The sequence below is a fragment of the Nelumbo nucifera genome, chromosome 8 (assembly GCF_055504915.1).
Source record: "Nelumbo nucifera cultivar China Antique chromosome 8, China Antique-T2T, whole genome shotgun sequence".
Lineage (NCBI taxonomy): Eukaryota > Viridiplantae > Streptophyta > Magnoliopsida > Proteales > Nelumbonaceae > Nelumbo > Nelumbo nucifera.
Window position 1 is genome coordinate 37,673,823 of NC_142656.1, and position 17,959 is coordinate 37,691,781.

At 43.0% G+C, this 17,959-nt stretch overlaps 1 protein-coding gene across 4 annotated transcripts in view; it reads left to right on the top strand.

Moving 5' to 3' along the window:
- Positions 1 to 6,320: 6,320 nt before the first annotated feature.
- LOC104589922 (centromere protein O) overlaps positions 6,321 to 17,959 on the top strand; it is a 69,813-nt gene continuing 58,174 nt past the window's right edge. For 2 of the 4 annotated variants that reach the window (XM_010248399.3, XM_088892891.1), the window contains exons 1-4: positions 6,359 to 6,813; positions 8,552 to 8,596; positions 17,698 to 17,746; positions 17,845 to 17,893. In XM_010248399.3, the coding sequence (XP_010246701.1) occupies positions 6,736 to 6,813; positions 8,552 to 8,596; positions 17,698 to 17,746; positions 17,845 to 17,893 (221 nt within the window). In that variant the 5' untranslated portion in view covers positions 6,359 to 6,735. Of the gene's footprint in view, positions 6,814 to 8,551; positions 8,600 to 17,697; positions 17,747 to 17,844; positions 17,894 to 17,959 lie in introns of all 4 variants that reach the window. The other 2 variants (XM_010248400.3, XM_010248398.3) reach the window with 2 other exon arrangements.

Genomic DNA, 17,959 nt, shown 5'->3' on the forward strand with positions numbered 1-17,959 from the left:
AATGTTTGCAAAAGGGTTTTAATTCTCGGGATCCATATAAGTAGAGAGTGCAATACTGTTCCTTGCAACCGAGGGAGAGGTCCTCTCTTGTCGGGCAGTGTATGATCATTATGGGCTGAGAGGTTAAGTGTAAGACCATTGAGGATAATACCTGATGGGCTAATCTTGCATCTGCCCACAGTCCCTGGGTGTTACAAGGTGGTTTGGCCCAGGGACCACTTAGGGTAAGTGTTGGGCCCATAGAGCCCATTCGATGGGTTTCAGGGGGTGCACTGTCTTTAACGGTGTATTCGGCCAGGCCTTGTAACAAAGGCTGGGCCGAACCCATGTGGCTGATGTGTAGATCAATGCTTGGGTCCCACGCCATACAAGGAAGCCCAACTGGGCAACAGTTAGGAAGGTTAAGTGAGCACATAAACTTAATGGGCCTAAAGACCATTTCGAACTGGGCTATTTATTTAGTTAATTAAAGGGGCGAATTCTGAGATGGATTAGCAGATAGGATAGGGTCTTAATCCTATCCACTCAGAGAGTTCAGATCTGAATATGATTCAGATCTAGAAACCTCCTAATGAAATTAGGAGAAAGCTAATCTAATCTGCAGATAAGATAAGGGTTTATCCCTATCACCTAAAGAGAAGTCTTATCCAAATATGATTTGGATAAGATGATTAGGAGCTGATCTTTTAGGTTAACAAAAGAAGGAGGGGGTGGCAGTCTTTAGGAGACACACAACATCAGATTTTCTTGAGTGTTGAAATCAAGAAGAGAGAATTCTGCACTCTGTGAGTACTCTCTTGCCGCCTCCCTGCTCTTGCCGCCCTGTTTGCCAGTTTGATCTCCAGTTGTAGGAGAAGTCAAGATTGGATCTTGACATCAGTTCTTTGAGAAAGGATTGAAAGGAAGTTGTGCTCACGTACCATCCTGTTGATTCTTGCGAAGGACAGAGTTCTTGGAGAAGAACACTACTGATTCTGCTCCATCCTGCACTGCGCCATCTTCAGTGGGAGCAGTTTTTGGATCCTTGGGCGTGAACACCTCCATTGGGAGATACTATTTCTCCGTATCAGGTATAATTCTCTCCTACTTCTTTTGGTTCAGATCTGATTCAGTTTAAGTTTCAAGAATGATCCTTGAAAATATGATTTTCTAAATAGGGAATGTGATTCCCAGTTGGAGGGAGAAAAATTTTTGAAATTCGCCCCCTTATTCCGCAATCTTTGGGCATCCATAGGATGGATCTCTCATCCCTTCAAAGGTATCTACAGAGATCACCCCGACGCCCAAACCCTGGCTCACAAAGCACTTCGACAAGGCTACTTCTGGTCGACCATGAAATAGGGTGCAGCCTAGCTCGTCAAGAAGTGTGACTGCTGCTAGAGGCATTACAACCTCCATCACTAGCCAGCAGTCCCCTTGAAGCCAATCAGTAGTCCGTGGCCCTTTGCGCCATGGAGAATGGATATCCTCGGCCCCTTCCCAACCGCCGCCGGGAAAAAAGAGGTTTCTCCTAGTTGTAGTGGACTACTTACCAAGTGGGTTGAAGCCGAGGCCCTGACACGCATTACTGCATAAAATGCCCAAAATTTCTTCTAGCAAGGTATTGTTTGCTGGTTTGGCAATCCTCAGGTTTTCATCATCGACAATGGCACATAGTTCACTCACCGAAAGTTCAATGCTGTCTATGCCAACTTGAAGATCGACCATCGGACTACAGTCATTCACCAACCTCAAAGCAATGGACAAACCGAAATGACCAACCAAACCCTACTACACGGCCGGAAGACCAGATTTGACCAAGCCAAGGGAACATGGGTCGAGGAGTTGCCCATCATCCTCTAGGCATATAGAACTACATCGTGGACAGCCATCGGAAAAACGTCCTTCAGCTTAGCATACGGGGCCGAAGCCATGATCCCTGTAGAGATAGGCTCGCCAACTCTTCGGACCGAGTTCTATGACGAGGAGCAGAATGACAAAAACCTCCACGCAGAGCTCGACCTAGTAGAAGAAGCACATTATCGATCATACCTCAAGATGGCAGCGCAACAGCAAAGAATGGCCAAGTACTACAACTCTAAAGTCTGAAGAAAGTTCAAAACCAGTGACCTCGTTCTTCGCAAAGTCATAGTACCTGCGCCATTAGAGGGAAAGCTCGAACCGAACTAGGAAGGACTATATAGAGTCACCAAAGTGCTCGAACCTAGTACCTACAGGCTAGAAGACCTTGACGGAAGGCCCATATCGAGGAGTTGGAATACCAGGAACCTAAGAATGTACTACCACTAATTCCATATAAATAAAGACAATCTTCTTCATGTTCAGTTGTAAAAAACACACTACACGGCACGTGCTACACAAGCGCACATTCCACGGCACACACTGCACAACACACCACACAAAGCATGCCTCGCAACATGCATCCCCTAGCTGACCCTTAACTGCTGGCCCATCTACACATTGACTTGGCCGACCTACAACGGCCAGAGCCTGCAATGCATAGTCCCATGTTAGCCCAACAATGCATAGCAGACCAATCCAGCTGACTCGGTCATTGACGGCTAGAGCCCAAAGTAGGGAAGAACGCTCCCACCTCAGAAGGCCTGAGGGTGGTCATTGAACTCCACACTCCCTACTAACGAAGCATCAGATCAGAACTAGCTAAGGAACGAGCAGCCCATAAGAGCGCAAATCTCCTTGAGACCAAGTGCCATTGAGCATCCCCCAAGTGATGAGAGCTCGAAAAGCACTTCAGCCAGGAAATCTAAAGACTGAAGATCTCGGCTACCCCGGACCTCGGCTAGGATAAGACCGAGGCTTACAACTAGGTTCAACAAAAAAAGGGAGAATGAGATACACAAGCTCAGAACAAAAAAAAGTGTTTTTCATTAACTTCATAAATATTTACAAGTGTAAAGCTTGGCATACCAAGCTGAATACATCAACAAAAAGAAAAAGAGAAAAAAAGAAAGAACACTAACAGGGCAAGACAAGAATGAAAACAACAGCAGCAGCGGCATGCCCAATTCACTCCTCGACAGGGTGCTCCTCAACCTCCTCAGGCACTTTAAGGGCACCGACGTCGCCCTTGGTATGTGTATCAGGATTGTACAAGCTTAAACCTTGAACGACCTCAACAGTATCGGGGAGCCGACGTAGAACTTTGTCTTGGTAGAGGTAGAACCCCGTCTCCTAGGAGTGCGAGGCAAAGTCATCCATCTCGTGTTGGTATTCCTGGGAGGCCTTAAACTGGTAACCCCTCATCCTCGGCTCGAGCCACTCGCTCGGTGGCCTCCTTCTTCAGTGCCTCCCGCTTGCCCTTGAGGTCGGTGACACGACCCTTTAGCTTGCAGATAATGTTAGACCACTCCTCAATGTTGCGCTTCAGTTCGACATTCTTGCCCTTGAGCTCGACCAGTCGAGCCTTTGCAGCCTCTAGCTCGGCTGTTGAAGCCCTTGAGTGCTCCACTTCAAGCCGAATGTTCCACCGGAGTGGGTGGGCGCCCTCTGGCACATTGCCTTGCGGCAAAGGGGAGTGGGCGGCTTGAGCACTCTCCTCGGCGTCAACCACCACAACCTCCTCATCGGTCTGCCTCGACCTCTTCTGGTGTCGAGGAGCACACTTTGCAGACCTTGGCTGCACCTCTTCAGGAAGGGGTTGGGTCCCTTGAGCTCCTCTGGACCGTTTCCTATCAGCTTCGGCCCTCATGCGGCAAGTGATCTCCTCCTTGCTTGCAATTCGAGCACCTGCACAAGATAAATGACTGATCAGTACAAGTAAAAGAGCTCAAAAAAGAAGATATCGGCAAATCCAGATCAACAAACAGACCGGCCTCCTCACTCATCAACCCAACATTGATCAACTTCGAGAAGGATGTGTAATCCATCACATTGACCTCCTCGATCATCCCTATCGATGACCTCTCTTCCTTGGTGAGTTGGGCCAGCTCGAGCTGCTTCACCTTTGTCCTTGGTTTTTGGAGCCTGACCGACAGAGGCGAGCCTCCAAGACAACACACAAAAAATAACTTACCATTCTAGTGCTTCACCAAAGATGGGGTCCCAACCAACACTTTGATGCGTTGTTGAGCCGATAAGTAATAGTATCCTTGCTAGTGGTGCTTCAGGTGAAGGAAATAAGAAACCATCCCCAGGGTAATCTCGAGGCTGTGGTTGAAGTAGTAGGGCAGAAGGCCGATCAAAAACCTAAAGGAGTTTGACATCAGTTGAATAGGTAGTACCCGATACCACCTGAACATGTCGATGACCCCCTCACTCAATGGAAATCTCAACCCAACCATCAGGCTGTGCTCATACACATAGAGCTCGCCTAGGCGAGCATTTGTGGGCCTCTCACTAGTTCGGACACCTAACTTCGTACTCATTGGGAACACAGTACAGAGATTGGATCCGAGCTATGTCCCCATGTGTTAGACAACATGGCGTGGTCCTAAACCGACGACCAACACACGCAGGAAGGTCGACCTCCCTAGTTGACGGCCCCGTCTCAGCCTCCTCAGCTTCGGCCACCCACTCAGGATGGAATCCCTTAAAGTCCTCGGCCACGGCCCCTGGTCATCAGCCTCACGAACATCGAGCATGACAGCCTCGGTGAAAGACCCCGGCCCAGACTCAAAACAAGAAGATGAAGCATAGGAAGAAGCGAAAGAAGTGAAAGAACACGAAGAGTCAAAAGATGAGGAAGACATCTTACTGAACTCTGTAGTAGTGGATCGCAGAACTGAAGCAACAACTGAGCCGAAGACTACTTCTCGCTAAGCTCCGCAAGCACTTCCTTCGCAAATGACAAAGTATGAATGCTCTTCACCCCCTTTTTTAGGACTCCCAGTGATCTAGATCAAGGCAAATCAACGGCATAGATTAAGTACTATCCTCTAACAGCTTGGGAAGACAAAATGATGCCACCGCCCTTTGCATGCATGAAGCCTCAGAGAACAAAACAATGCTCTTCGAAGGCGGTATGAACATTGAACCAGCCGGTTCACTCAGAAAAATAGGTCCAACCCCTCACCACTCCGTCTAAACGACACACTAAACTAAACTTCAACTTCAAGTTCCTCAGCCAAGAACCAAAGAACTCTTCCACGCCACATCTTGACTAAGCACTACACTCCTCAACTTTGGAACTGGGGGAGTGGTGTTCGGGTTATGGTTGAGTTGGCCACGGGTGCCACATGTCATCTCTGTAGTCACCTTATCACCTCAATCATGTCGACACCACGTCATGTGGGTAAGGCACTTCGGCCACATCAGCACCACGTCACGCGAATAAGCACAACCAAGACAGGAGAAGCATCGTACGAATGAGGACAACTTCGCTAGGGATTAAGTCTTATCATGAAGACTTTGGCGGGTAACCTCATCTTGACAACCCCAGAAGCCTCATCTGATTAGGACACTGATCTTTAGCTATAAAAAAGGTAGCTCCCGCTCAAGGTAAGGGATCCAACTTTTGACTCCTGTATTGTTACTCTACTTGGACCAACGTTGTTCTCTAACTGCTTGGCCCAACCATCCATTGTTCTCGACTGACTTGAGCATCGGAGTACCTACTCAGGGATAACTCCTCGGGCCTCTAACCACTTTCTTGGTTTCAGATCTTGGAGCACGACTTCATCCTTCTACCTCGGCTCCACTCATTTGGCAGAATTATCTGATTGCAACATCGATTCAAAAACTACCTTGTCGAGCAGCATCAGTAACTAGTAAATTACTTATTTTACTATTAATTAACATTAATTATAGATTAACAATAGTTATGATTTAATTAACCTTAAATTAATAATAACTATACATTTATTATTTTATTGTGAATTACTTTCTTTCTATCTTATTATTTGGTTTTCAAGTTTTCTCATGCATCATATAGACCCGGTCCTCACTACTATTTTAAAACTTTCCTTTATTTTAAGTAAATTTATTTTTTAAATTGGGGTTGAGGATGGAAGACAACCTTTTATCCCAGCAGAGATCGAGGACAGGGATTCAAAATCGGGTTGGGAACGGGACAAAGAATATGATCCTGTCCCCGTTGCCATTAAAAATGATGGGAACATTAGGCCCCGTTGGGTATTATTCCGTCAAAACGTTTCTCGCGTAGGCATTTATGACAAAAAGTGGTTTATTCCAAGATAGGAATGCCTTCCCAAAATACGTCGTTAGGAAATGAGGCTTAACAACACGCCTTTAGAGGCTGTTTTAGGAGCCTCTGTGGAGATAAATAGATAGTGACTGTGGGCAAAATAGTATTTACACTCAACATTTTTTAGTTGAAAAGACAGATGAGGAAATGAGGAACTGAATTAGAACTTTAGAAGTGTCAAGCGTAGAGGCTCCCAAAGCAGCGCAGGGCTGTTTTTGCCAAACAGTGATCTCGTCCCGCCTACAGTTGTCCTGAAAAATGGTTCTCACTCTCATCGCCATTGTCGAGGGTTTGCCTTCAACCAAGCACATTCCAACACTGCCGTTTTGTGTTCCGATGCTTGTCGCCGTCCAGAGCCAGTCCGACTATACATCTTTGCAAAATTGATTAGACTTTTTAACCCTGCTTTTCAAGCTAAATTCTCTATTCTTCTCGATTATCTCCCTTCGTTCTTCTTTAATAAAGGAGGGCCTCTCTCTCTCTCTCTCTCTCTCTATCTCGTTCTCAGAAAAGTCTTCTTGTTCATGTTTTCTTCCCCCAGCGTTTAATCGCTGCAGATACTCTTACTGGGAATGGAGAGCGACATGGAAGAATCCTCAATGAAGAAGGGTATCAGAAAAAAGTCAGTCCCAGGCGACCATGCCCGCAAGGTAGGTCAATCCTTTCTGCTTCCCTATTCTCAATATTTACCAGAAAATTTCTGCGACTTTCGGATATTCTATTCTGAACACTATTGAAATTCCAGTAACGCTGGTTTTTGATTGTAATTCGTTATAATCCGTAGTTCAATTTGACGGTTCCATATTCTGTTAACTGATGCTAGAATTTCTGCCTATTATGTGGAGTCACTTGGTTTGTCAAGATAGATTATTGTCTTTTACTAACAAAGAAACATAAGTTTTTATTCCAAAATCTCTGAGGGACATTTATTTATCAGTTTGTTATTTTTGCCGAACTCATAGAACTTATAATTTCAAAAGTTCAACTATTGATAGGAGAATAGCACTTAGGCCAAAAGCAAAATTTTACAAATTGGTCATCAGGCCAGCAAAGAACAGAACAGAACAGAGTGTGAGAACAGGATTAATGTAATTTATCCCATATGGTTGGGACAAGGCTTATGTGATGATGATGATGATATTTTTAACTATTGATTCTGATTTCGGAATATGTTTCAGATGAACTTATAAGTGAAATTTCAGAATATTTGATGTAATTATATCTTATTATTTGGAAATTTCAATGCAATAAGGTAGTATAAAACACTTTTGGCATTTTGGCTGAAATATTATCATATATATACATATATCTCAAAAATTTTGGAGAAAATATTTAATATACACAACTTTTTGATACTAAAGACAAAACTTTATTAAATGAATATATACATAATTTAAGGGGTTCTTTTGATTTTTGTTTTGTTTTTTCGTTTTTTTGATAGGAAACAGTAATTCATTAAATTTGGAATATCTTTGAAGAATACACAGGTCCAGTCCCTTATATTAGAGATTCCGACCCCCAACAGGTTTACAATTGCAGTTCAGCCCAGAATAAATCTCCTCTATTTGTCCCTTGTTTGGCTAGATAGTCAGCCAAATCAGTTGCTGATCTTCTAACCCATCTAAACACCACTCCAAACTCTCAGAGGCTTGTAATCACCCTCAAGTTCTTTTGGATTTTGGTGAAGCGATTGCATGTTAAACATGAAAAGTGGGGCAGTATTGGTAATCTACAAATTGGGGCATGCTTGGTGGTTGGTATTTCAGAATATGGAGTCAGGTATATGTGAAACTGATGGGAGTGTTTATGTCATTGTGCATTTGTCATTAACAGTTCTCTTTTTAAGTTCTGACTAGACAGGTAATTGTAATTTCAGAAAATTGGGGTGGGTATCTGATATTGTCAGAAAACTCAAATGGGGTCACAGGTCACTGTAATTTACCCCTCAACTTTATTATGAATCAAGTCCTTTGGAGAAGTAATTATAAGGTACATAAAAGTTTGGCATGTAATGCCTTCTATGTCTCCTCCATAGACAAAACTTTCCACCTTCTAGTTCAGGGGTTTAATAGATTTTGGTTGGAGTAATTTTGTTAGCCAATGAAATAATAAAAATTTCATGGCACATTCAAATATATATTTTTTTAATCGTTGTTGTTTTGACTATCTGTAATAATCAAACTACTGCTTACAAGGTTAGTAAGGGTGTTGGTTGGGGGTATGTTTGTTTCTTTTCTTCTCTCAGGTGATTCCTTATCACCTTTCTTGTACTCTCTTTGTTTTCATTTTAATAAATTTTATTTTACTATTAAAAAAACTTTTGTTTTGTAGTTTCTAATATTATATGCTATGATGTATTGACATTTTCATATTGTATGCAACTTGCAGCAATTGGAACATCTCAAGGGACGGACATATGCAATAACAGGAGAGGTGGTAAGGAGAAATATGATCTACTTAACACTATCTGTTCAAGAAATGCTGTAGATTCTTTATATTTGTTCTTGTTTTCTACTCTAGTCACCTGTTTCTTTTTGCAATTATCGTTGTTATTGTTGCTGCTGTTATTATTATTGTTGTGAGTACTACTGTTTATTATTGCTTGTGGATCTGTTTACTTTGCAAATATCAAGTGTAAATTCTTGAATCTCAAATTTTTATTCTTATCACATGAGTTTATATCTGTTTTCTCTTTGTATCAGAGCTGATCTATATAATATTTATTCTTATCACCTGAGTTTGCAAGTCTCAAGTGTAGTGTCTTTTGACGTATTCATCTCTTTCTCCATTGCTGTCATCATTAAATGATAGCATAAAGTGCTTTCTATGAAACTTACTAGTCCAAACACCTTGAGTTCTGACCAAGTCCTCTATATTTTCTATGTTCTTCATACCAGAAATTTGACTGATTAATATTCAACCTTGAATTGCCTCAGAACATAATAACGAACAATGTAATAAGCATAGCTGTTCATAGACAATTATACCAAAGAAGAATTCAATTTGCTTAAAGGGTGATAAGGCACTGGGACTGGATGGTTTCACTTACTTTTCTACAAGAAATGTTGGGAAATTGTGAAGCTGGACGTGTTGAATATGTTAAGGGAATTTCATGAAAGGGGTGCTCTAGAAAGAAGTTTAAATCACACATTCATCACTCAAATTCCAAAGAAGAAAGGGGCAGTGGAGTTGGCTGATTTCAGATCAATCAACCTTATCAGTAGCTTATATAAGATATTAGCTAAACTGTTGGCTAATAAAATGGCTAAGGTGATGTCAAATCTGATTGCAAAATCTCAAGGGGCATTCAGAGGAAGGGTGCTAGTAGATGGGGTCCTCATAGCTAATGAGTTAGTAGATTCAAGGAGAAGAAGTGGACAAGCGGGATTATTGCGTAAGGTGGATATGCTGAAGGGATTAAACTGGAACTTATTGGACTACATGCTGAAGGGATTGAGTTCTTTGTAATCCACACAAAACCTCCAAGTACTGTCTTGCTTCGGTACCAATAAAACTGACGAAGAGAAGGGGGAGCGGCTGGGGCGGATGATCCCTTGTTTCAACATGTCCGCACACTGCTTCTCTATCTCGTCCTTTTGCAGATGTGGGTAGCGATACGGCCGGACGACGACCGGTTCTGAACCTGTTATCAGAGGAATCCGATGGTCACACGATTGGGCAGGTGGAAGTCCCTTGGGTTCTTGAAATACATCCGAGAAGTCGGTGAGGAGTCTTTCCATATCTGCTATGTGCATGGTTTTGCCTTGGAGTGTATGCACTTGCGTTTTCTTTGCCTTCACTTTGGTTCCCTGCCAAGTAACTTGTTTTCCATTCAGGTGGAATGACATTGTTAGGGCGCTGAAATCCCATAGGATAGGGCCTAGAGTAATCAACTACTTAACTCCAAGTACTATATCAAACTCGTCCAAGGGTAGCACAAATAAATCAATAGAGAAGGGTTCGGATTCGACCTGTATTTGGATGTTCTTACAGATCCCAGGGTTGTGAACTCTCTCTCCATTTGCGACGGCTACCTGTAGTTGCGGTCTACTTTCCACGGGTAGTTTCAGTTGAAGGGCAGCTTGCTCACTTACAAAATTGTGCGTGCTTCCCGAGTCTACAAGGATACGTATTGGTTTCCCTGCCACCTGTGCCCGTAGCTGCATGGTTTGAGAGGTCTTTATCTCGGTGATGGCGTGGAGGGAGATCTCGGGTTCTAGTGCTGCGGGTTCGTCCTCGTCTTCCTCCAGTTTGTCTACTAGGAGGCAGAATAGCCTCTTGCATTGGTGCCCTGCTGAATACAGCTCATCGCAGTTGAAGCATTGCCCTCTTGCCCGGCGCTCCGCCATCTCAGCTCTAGATAAGCGTTTGATGGGAGGTGCCATCATGCTGCTTCCTATGCTAGGTGCCGGTCTGGGAGTGATACCTGTGTGAAGCTTTTGTTCCCTGCTGGCTACCGAAGAAGGGGCCACCCTGGTTGGCTTCGGGGGTGTCCATGATGTCGCTGATCGTCCCATGCTGAAGGATCCTCGGCTGATCTGTAGCTTGCGCTCGAAAGCGCGAGCTAGGTTCATGGCGGTGACCAGGTTGGGAGGATGCTGCATTTTCACATCTCCTCTCAGGGGCTCATCTAATCCAGCAGTGAACATATCCACTTGCTGATCTGGGCATAACGAGGCGGCTTTGGCGAGAAGGGCTTGAAATTGGCGCTGGTATTCAGCCACGATGCTTGTCTGCTTGAGGTTGATTAACTCACCTAGTGGGTTGCTCGTCAATGGGGGTCTGAACTTGAGGAGGCAGTAGGACTTGAATTGGTCCCAGCTGAGCCCTGGTTCCTCCTTCTCTAGTCGGTAGAACCAGAGTATGCTGATTGTGAAAGAATTGTTCACAGCGGTATAGCCATCCTAGTGGATCTCCGCTGCCGCTGTACGAAGGGAACTCTAGCCTACTATACTTGGGGATGACTGCTGCTGTTGGGGCGGCGATCTGTCGTTCGCCGGATGATTCCGCCAAGTCCGGTCGACGGCTGTTGGTGGTTGCCGTCCCTTCAGGGCTCCTCTCCCTGGTGGAGAAATACGACTCTAGTAGGCGACAAATCTCCCAGACATCTTCCTTGACTTCTCGTATTTTTGTGTGGTTCTCCACGAGTCGGTGTTCCAATTCGTGGACCTTGGATGACAGTTTCTCCATATCGCCCATGACGTTCGGCTCTAGCTTCCCCTTGCCCCTCCCTTTGTGTGTAGACCCTATTGTGGCGACCTAAGGGGTGATTTGTCCAAGTGATCACCCTAACTCTCCTCAACTCTTCTCTTGACTGAAAATTGGATGCCTTTATTCTCAAATCGCAGCTCCTTAAATAGGAGATTACAAGAGGTGAGAGTCCTCCTTGTAGGAAGACTCCTTGTTGCATTCGACTGCTTACAGATAAGACTCCTACTTGGGAAGGATAAGGCCTCCCTAAGATAAATCAAACTCCTACTACTCTTCTAATAGATAAAGTAAGAACAGGTAAGAACAGATAAGAGAGACTGCTAAGGATAAGATAAGATAAGATAAGCTGCTGGCTAAGGAGCTGATAAGATAAGCTGCTGCCATGTGGGCCCCTCTTCACTGCTGTTGCCGGCGGTGGTGAAGGGTTGAGAGATCCATCGTATGGACGCCCAAAGATTGCGGAATAAGGGGGCGAATTTCAAAAATTTTTCTCTCCCTTCAACTGGGAATCACATTCCCTATTTAGAAAATCATATTTTCAAGGATCATTCTTGAACCTTAAACTGAACCAGATCTGAACCAAAGGGAGTAGGAGAGAATTATACCTGATACGGAGAAGTAGTATCTCCCAATGGAGGTGTTCACGCCCAAGGAAGGATCCAAAGACTGCTCCCACTGAAGATGGCGCAGTGCAGGATGGAGCAGAATCAATAGTGTTCTTCTCCAAGAACTTTGTCCTTCGCAAGAATCAGCAGGATGGTACGTGAGCACAGCTTCCTTTCAATCTTTTCTCAAAGAACTGATGTCAAGATCCAATCTTGACTTCTCCCACAACTGGAGATCGAACTGGCAAACAAGGCGGCAAGAACATTGAGGCGGCAAGAGAGTATTCGTAGGGTGCAGAATTCTCTCTTCTTGTTTTCAACACTAAAGGAAATCTGATGTGTGTCTTAGGCTGCCGCCCCCTTTTTTTGTTAATCTAAAAGATCAGCTCCTAATCCAATTAGGAGCAGTTTATCCAAATCATATTTGGATAAGACTTCTCTTTAGGTGATAGGGATAAACCCTTATCTTATCTGCAGATTAGATTAGCTTTCTCCTAATCTCATTAGGAGGATTCTAGATTTGAATCATATTCAGATCTGGACTCTCTGAGTGGATAGGATTAAGACCCTATCCTATCTGCTAATCCATCTCAGAATTCGCCCCTTTAATTAACTAAATGAATAGCCCAGTTCGAAATGGGCTTTTAGGCCCATTAAGCTTATGTGCTCACTTAACCTTCCTAACTGCTGCCCAGTTGGGCTTCCTTGTATGGCGTGGGACCCAAGCATTGATCTACACATCAGCCACATGGGTTCGGCCCAGCCTTTGTGACAAGGCCTGACCGAATACACCGTTAAAGACAGTGCACCCCCTGAAACCCATCGAATGGGCTCTATGGGCCCAACACTTACCCTAAGTGGTCCCTGGGCCAAGCCACCTTGTAACACCCAGGGATTGTGGGCAGATGCAAGATTAGCCCATCAGGTATTATCCTCAATGGTCTTACACTTAACCTCTCAGCCCATAATGATCATACACTACCCGACAAGAGAGGACCTCTCCTTCGGCTGCAAGGAACAGTGTTGCACTCTCTGCTTATATGGATCCCGGGAATTAAAACCCTTTTGCAAACATTTTAGAAACCATAATATATACTTTTATATCTCATATAAAATATACTTTGCAAAACAAATCTCAATGGTTGAAATCGGCTGTCGGCAGTCTTGGTTTCTATCAGTGAGAGTGCATCCCCAATCATTACCTTTGTCCGACAAAGGGGCTGATCCTGTCACTATGATCACCCACTCAGATGAATTCTCGGACTGTCCCAACTTACCCAGGTTTTGACCCCCGCTAAGGATCTCATTGATTGGTACATCAAAGACAGCCCGATCCGACACCTAGTGCAGTATTCATAATCGAGTCTAGGGGTCGGGTGTAACTTTCCAGTTTTGCCCATCAATCTCCAAGGTCCAGGGCAATACTGGAAATCTGGTCCAGTTCATAGATTCAATTAATCCTACACTGTATGTGCCTAGGGTCTCACCCTGGCAGCTGAGACAGGCCACCCCAACCGACTTGGTGGCATCACAGTGACAGCTTTGTCAGGATAGGTCTCCCCAGACCGACCCATTGGCTGTGAACATTCTAAACTAACACGAGTCTCATTAAGTGTCCAGTTTAAGGGTATTACACAGAAACATACCAAGGGAACATGAATCAAATATGCACTTTTATTCATTTACAATAAACTCATAAAGTACATCATTCTGATTGAAGCTAAGGGCATACAAAACTGTCTAACAGGTGGTTCGTCCACCCCACGAACGCATCCACAACAGAGTCCCTCAAATGACTCCTTCATCAAGAGTTTGAGGTGAAAGATCTTGGTGCACTACGATACTTTTTGGGTATTGAGGTTGCTAGATCTAAACATGGGATCTTTATTTCTCAAAGGAAGTATGTTCTAGATTTGTTAGCAGAAATTGGAAAGTTAGGTGTCAAGCCTACAGATACCCATTGAACAGAATCACAAGATCAGTGCAGAGGGTGGAGAGCCTTTTGAAGACAAAGCTATGTCCCAACGGTTGGTTGGAAAACTCCTATATCTTTGTCTCACACGACCAGACATCAGTTATGCAGTCAGTGTTGTCAGCAAGTACATGCATATTTGAAGAGAATATTAGCATATTTGAAGAGATGTCCAGGTAGAAGTATATTGTTCAAGAATAATGATCACATGAAGGTAGAGGTCTATGCAGATGCTGATTGGGCTGGGAGTGTTGATGATAGGAGGTCTACCTCTGGATATTGTGCCTTTGTAGGAGGTAACCTTGTCTCTTGGAGGAGTAAGAAACAAAGTGTTGTTTCTCGTTCTTGTGCTGAAGTTGAATACAGATCGATGGCTAATGGAGTGGCTGAAATCCTATGGCTGAAGTCACTACTTGAAGAGTTGGGTATTGATTTTGAGAAGCCCTTGATGCTGTATTGTGATAATCAGGCGGCTATTAATATAGCTCACAATCCAGTGCAGCATGAAAGAACTAAACACATCGAAGTTGATTGACATTTTGTCAGAGAAATGGTCTCATCTCAAGAAGTGTGTCTCCTGTATATTACCTCCAACATGCAGCTCGCAGATCTTCTCACCAAGGCTGTTCCAAGGAAGAAGTTAGAGGCAGACCTATGCAAGTTGGGAATGACAAATATCTATTCCCAACTTGAGGGGGAGTGTAGAGAACACTGATGTGGGCCCCATGGCTGTGGTCCCTACTGTGTTCGTATGACAGCACATGTAATCTTTGTTAGTTATATCAGTGTTAGTTGGTAGTTATTTCAGATAGCTTGTTATTTCAGCTTATTATTGTTTTATTTGCCATGTAAGCATTAAGGGCAATTCTGCCTTTTTCTACAATTAGTGAACATAACATATAAATATTAAGAGTGGGGCGGCAGATTCAATCTAACTGTCCCTTTCCTTTCTAAACCCTTGTGTACTTCTGCTTCTCCTCCTTTTCTCCTTCTTTTCTTCTTCTTCTTTTCTCCATCCGAAACCTTTTTGGATTCAAGACTGACTGTAATCTTGATCGACTACTGGATACATGCATGCTGAGGTGGAAGGGGACTCAAAAGTAGTCATTATCCTGGGCAGCAAACAACAGCAATACTCAGTGGACGTTTAAACATGTGATTAGGGAAGTGGAGACAATTGCAAAGGAGGTTGAGGCTGAATTTAATGGGTCCGAAGGAGTGCAAATGGGCTAGCTGATTGTTTTGAAAGACAAGGGGCATTGAGAAAACAATTATTTTGGGCTGCACTGAAATGAGGGATAGAAAAGAGGGATTAAAGGGATCATCAGTCCTGTCACCAAGTTGTATAAACTGTTTACAATCCGAAATTTAAATAAAATACATGCTTACTGATAAAAAAAAAAGATTCAAGTGGATAATTCAAGATATGGAAGTGCAGTTCAGTTGGGTTAAAAGAGCAGCAAATAGTTTTGCTGATGTTTTAGCAAAACAAGGGGTGGGGAGGAATCAGTTGTTTTGGTCACAGCTGTAACAGTGTTGTTGTTTGTGGAGAGTTAAGATAGTTTACCTCTCCCTATCTTGTCATTCTTAATATTTCTAATGAAATGCTGTTATTGATAAAAAGAAATCTTCCTTGCTTGGATGGAGGTGGATCCCCCGCCAATGTTCAAAGGCTGTTTGACCCTACCTTTGTTATTTGGCAAAAGAAGAGGGGAAAAACCTTATGGAGATGCTCAAGGGCTCCAGTTTGCTGGACTGTTTGGGAAGAGAGAAATCAAAGGCTGCTTGAAGGCAAAGAAAGAAGTATAGACGCCCTAATTGAAGTCATTACTCATTACAGTTAGGGTGACAAGAGCTTCAACTTGGAAGGCTATTCATGACATTCTGCCTTCTTTACTGCCTCATATCTGGTATAATCCTTGTTATGGTAACTTTGTAAAATTTGGGGATCATGTCATCCCACCTGCACCTTCTTTTCTGCCTCATATCAGGTATAATCCTTGTTTCTGGAAAAGATTACTTCTGAACTGCCATCACTCATTAATCTCCTACCTCCTGTTGTGTAGTCCTTCAAAAGAAATAAAAAAAAATCTGCCTAGGGTTGGAGGTTTCTGCTGTGAAGTGTTTCTGGAAAAGATTACTTATGACCTGCCATCACTCATTAATCTCCTACCCCTTCGTATCTTCAATTTGGGATTGGTTTCTTTCCTTGTTTGTGTGTAGGTGCAACCCCTGTCAAATATACAAAGCCTGTTTGATCCCTCCTTTGTTAGCTAGCTGAAGAAGAGGGGATGAACTTTATGGAGGTGTATTAGGGGTGTAGTGTGTTGGACAATATGGGAAGAGAGAAATTAGAGATTCTTTGTGGAAAAAGAGGACTAGGGATGCTCTAATTGAAGTCATCACGGTTAGAGTGATCAATTGGGTGAAACCTTAAAATTATTTGAGGATTTTTTTTGTTGCAGATTTGTTGAGAAGTTGGAAGGTAGTGGATGATTCTGCCCTTAATAAGGTTGTATCAACGCCAAGCTGGTCTCCTTAAACCAGTGGTTTTATTAAGCTGAATTTCAATGGCAGCAGTGAAGGAAATCTGGGCCCTTTAGGAATTAGAGGAGTTTTCAGAAATGGGGAAGGTAGAATAGTTGGCCTTTTTTCAGGACCGATTGGTGGGGGAGACTCTTTGAGGGCTGAAACTCTAGCTGCTTTGCAAGGGGCTCAAAAAGCTAAGGGGATGAATATTTGAAAACTGATAATTGAAGGGGATTCAAAGTTGGTTGTCAGCTGCAAAAGGAAGAGGATCTGGGTTGGTGGGACTACATTAATGAAAATAGAAGGTTTAAATGGTTAACAGAGGGAATGGAAGTGAATCTGATTTGGGTGAAAAGAGATGCCAACTATTTTGCCGATGTACTAGCCAAACAAGGGGTGGGAAGAAGCCAATTATTTTAGGCTATATTGTAACATTCTGAGATTGTTTGAGGAGAGTTAAGAGAGTTCATCTCTCCCTTCTCTTTGTACTTCTCTACTTTATTTTAATTAATGAATGGTTTTTCAGTTATTCATAAAAAAAGAATATAAAAAGACTAAACCATTCTTGCACCCCATTCTCTTTAGATTAACAACATTTCTAATAGTGCCATGGCCTCTCATGGGCTGGGATTCCAGTCAATCAAATTTTTGTTTCACCACATTTTCCAGGAGGCCTGCCTTCCTTTCTACCACTGATAGGAATGACAAGAGTATGCTAGTTGGTTCCAATTTCTCAGTGTGCCACATTTCTTGAATAGGTATGAATTGGTGCCCAATGTGCCACTATGACTGTAATTTCAATCAATTATTTTCTTCATTTTGAAAGAACGGAACACTTCCACATTATTTTCTTCATTTTGAAAGAACGGAACACTTCCACATTATTTTCTTCATTTTGAAAGGGCCCAATCCCAACGAAGTTAGAACTCATTCCTGTTGGCTGCAGTTATGGTTTCAGTATCATGAACTGAGTGACATTCAATATTTCAATGCATAGATAATTTCCTAACTGTCTATGTGACTCCGGGGCCAGGGAGGTGCAACCTTTCTTTCTTAACCATAGATCCTCAAAACATTATTTACATTCTTCAAAGTAGTTCCCTGGTCATAGATCGGTAAAGCACTTTTTCTTTCTCTATTACTTCTAGTATTGCAAAAGTAGTGTGTTTATTTCTTTCTCTGTTTTGATTGTAATCATGTGTCCTATTGTACTACAGAAGTTTATTCAAGAAGAAGACATCCGGTTGGAGACAACACGAACTAGATGTATGTCCTATTGGAAGTGCACCGTGTTTGTTGTTTATGTTAAATTTGTTCATTTCATTGAGACTTTTCAGAGGCTTAAAACTGCTTTATTTTCTCAGTGTCAAATGTCCTCAAAAGGCATGAAGAATTGAAGGAGCGTCTTACTAGGTAGCCTCTTCTCAAGAAACTGTTAATATCATGCAACCTACCCAATTTGTTAATTGCTTGTTAATT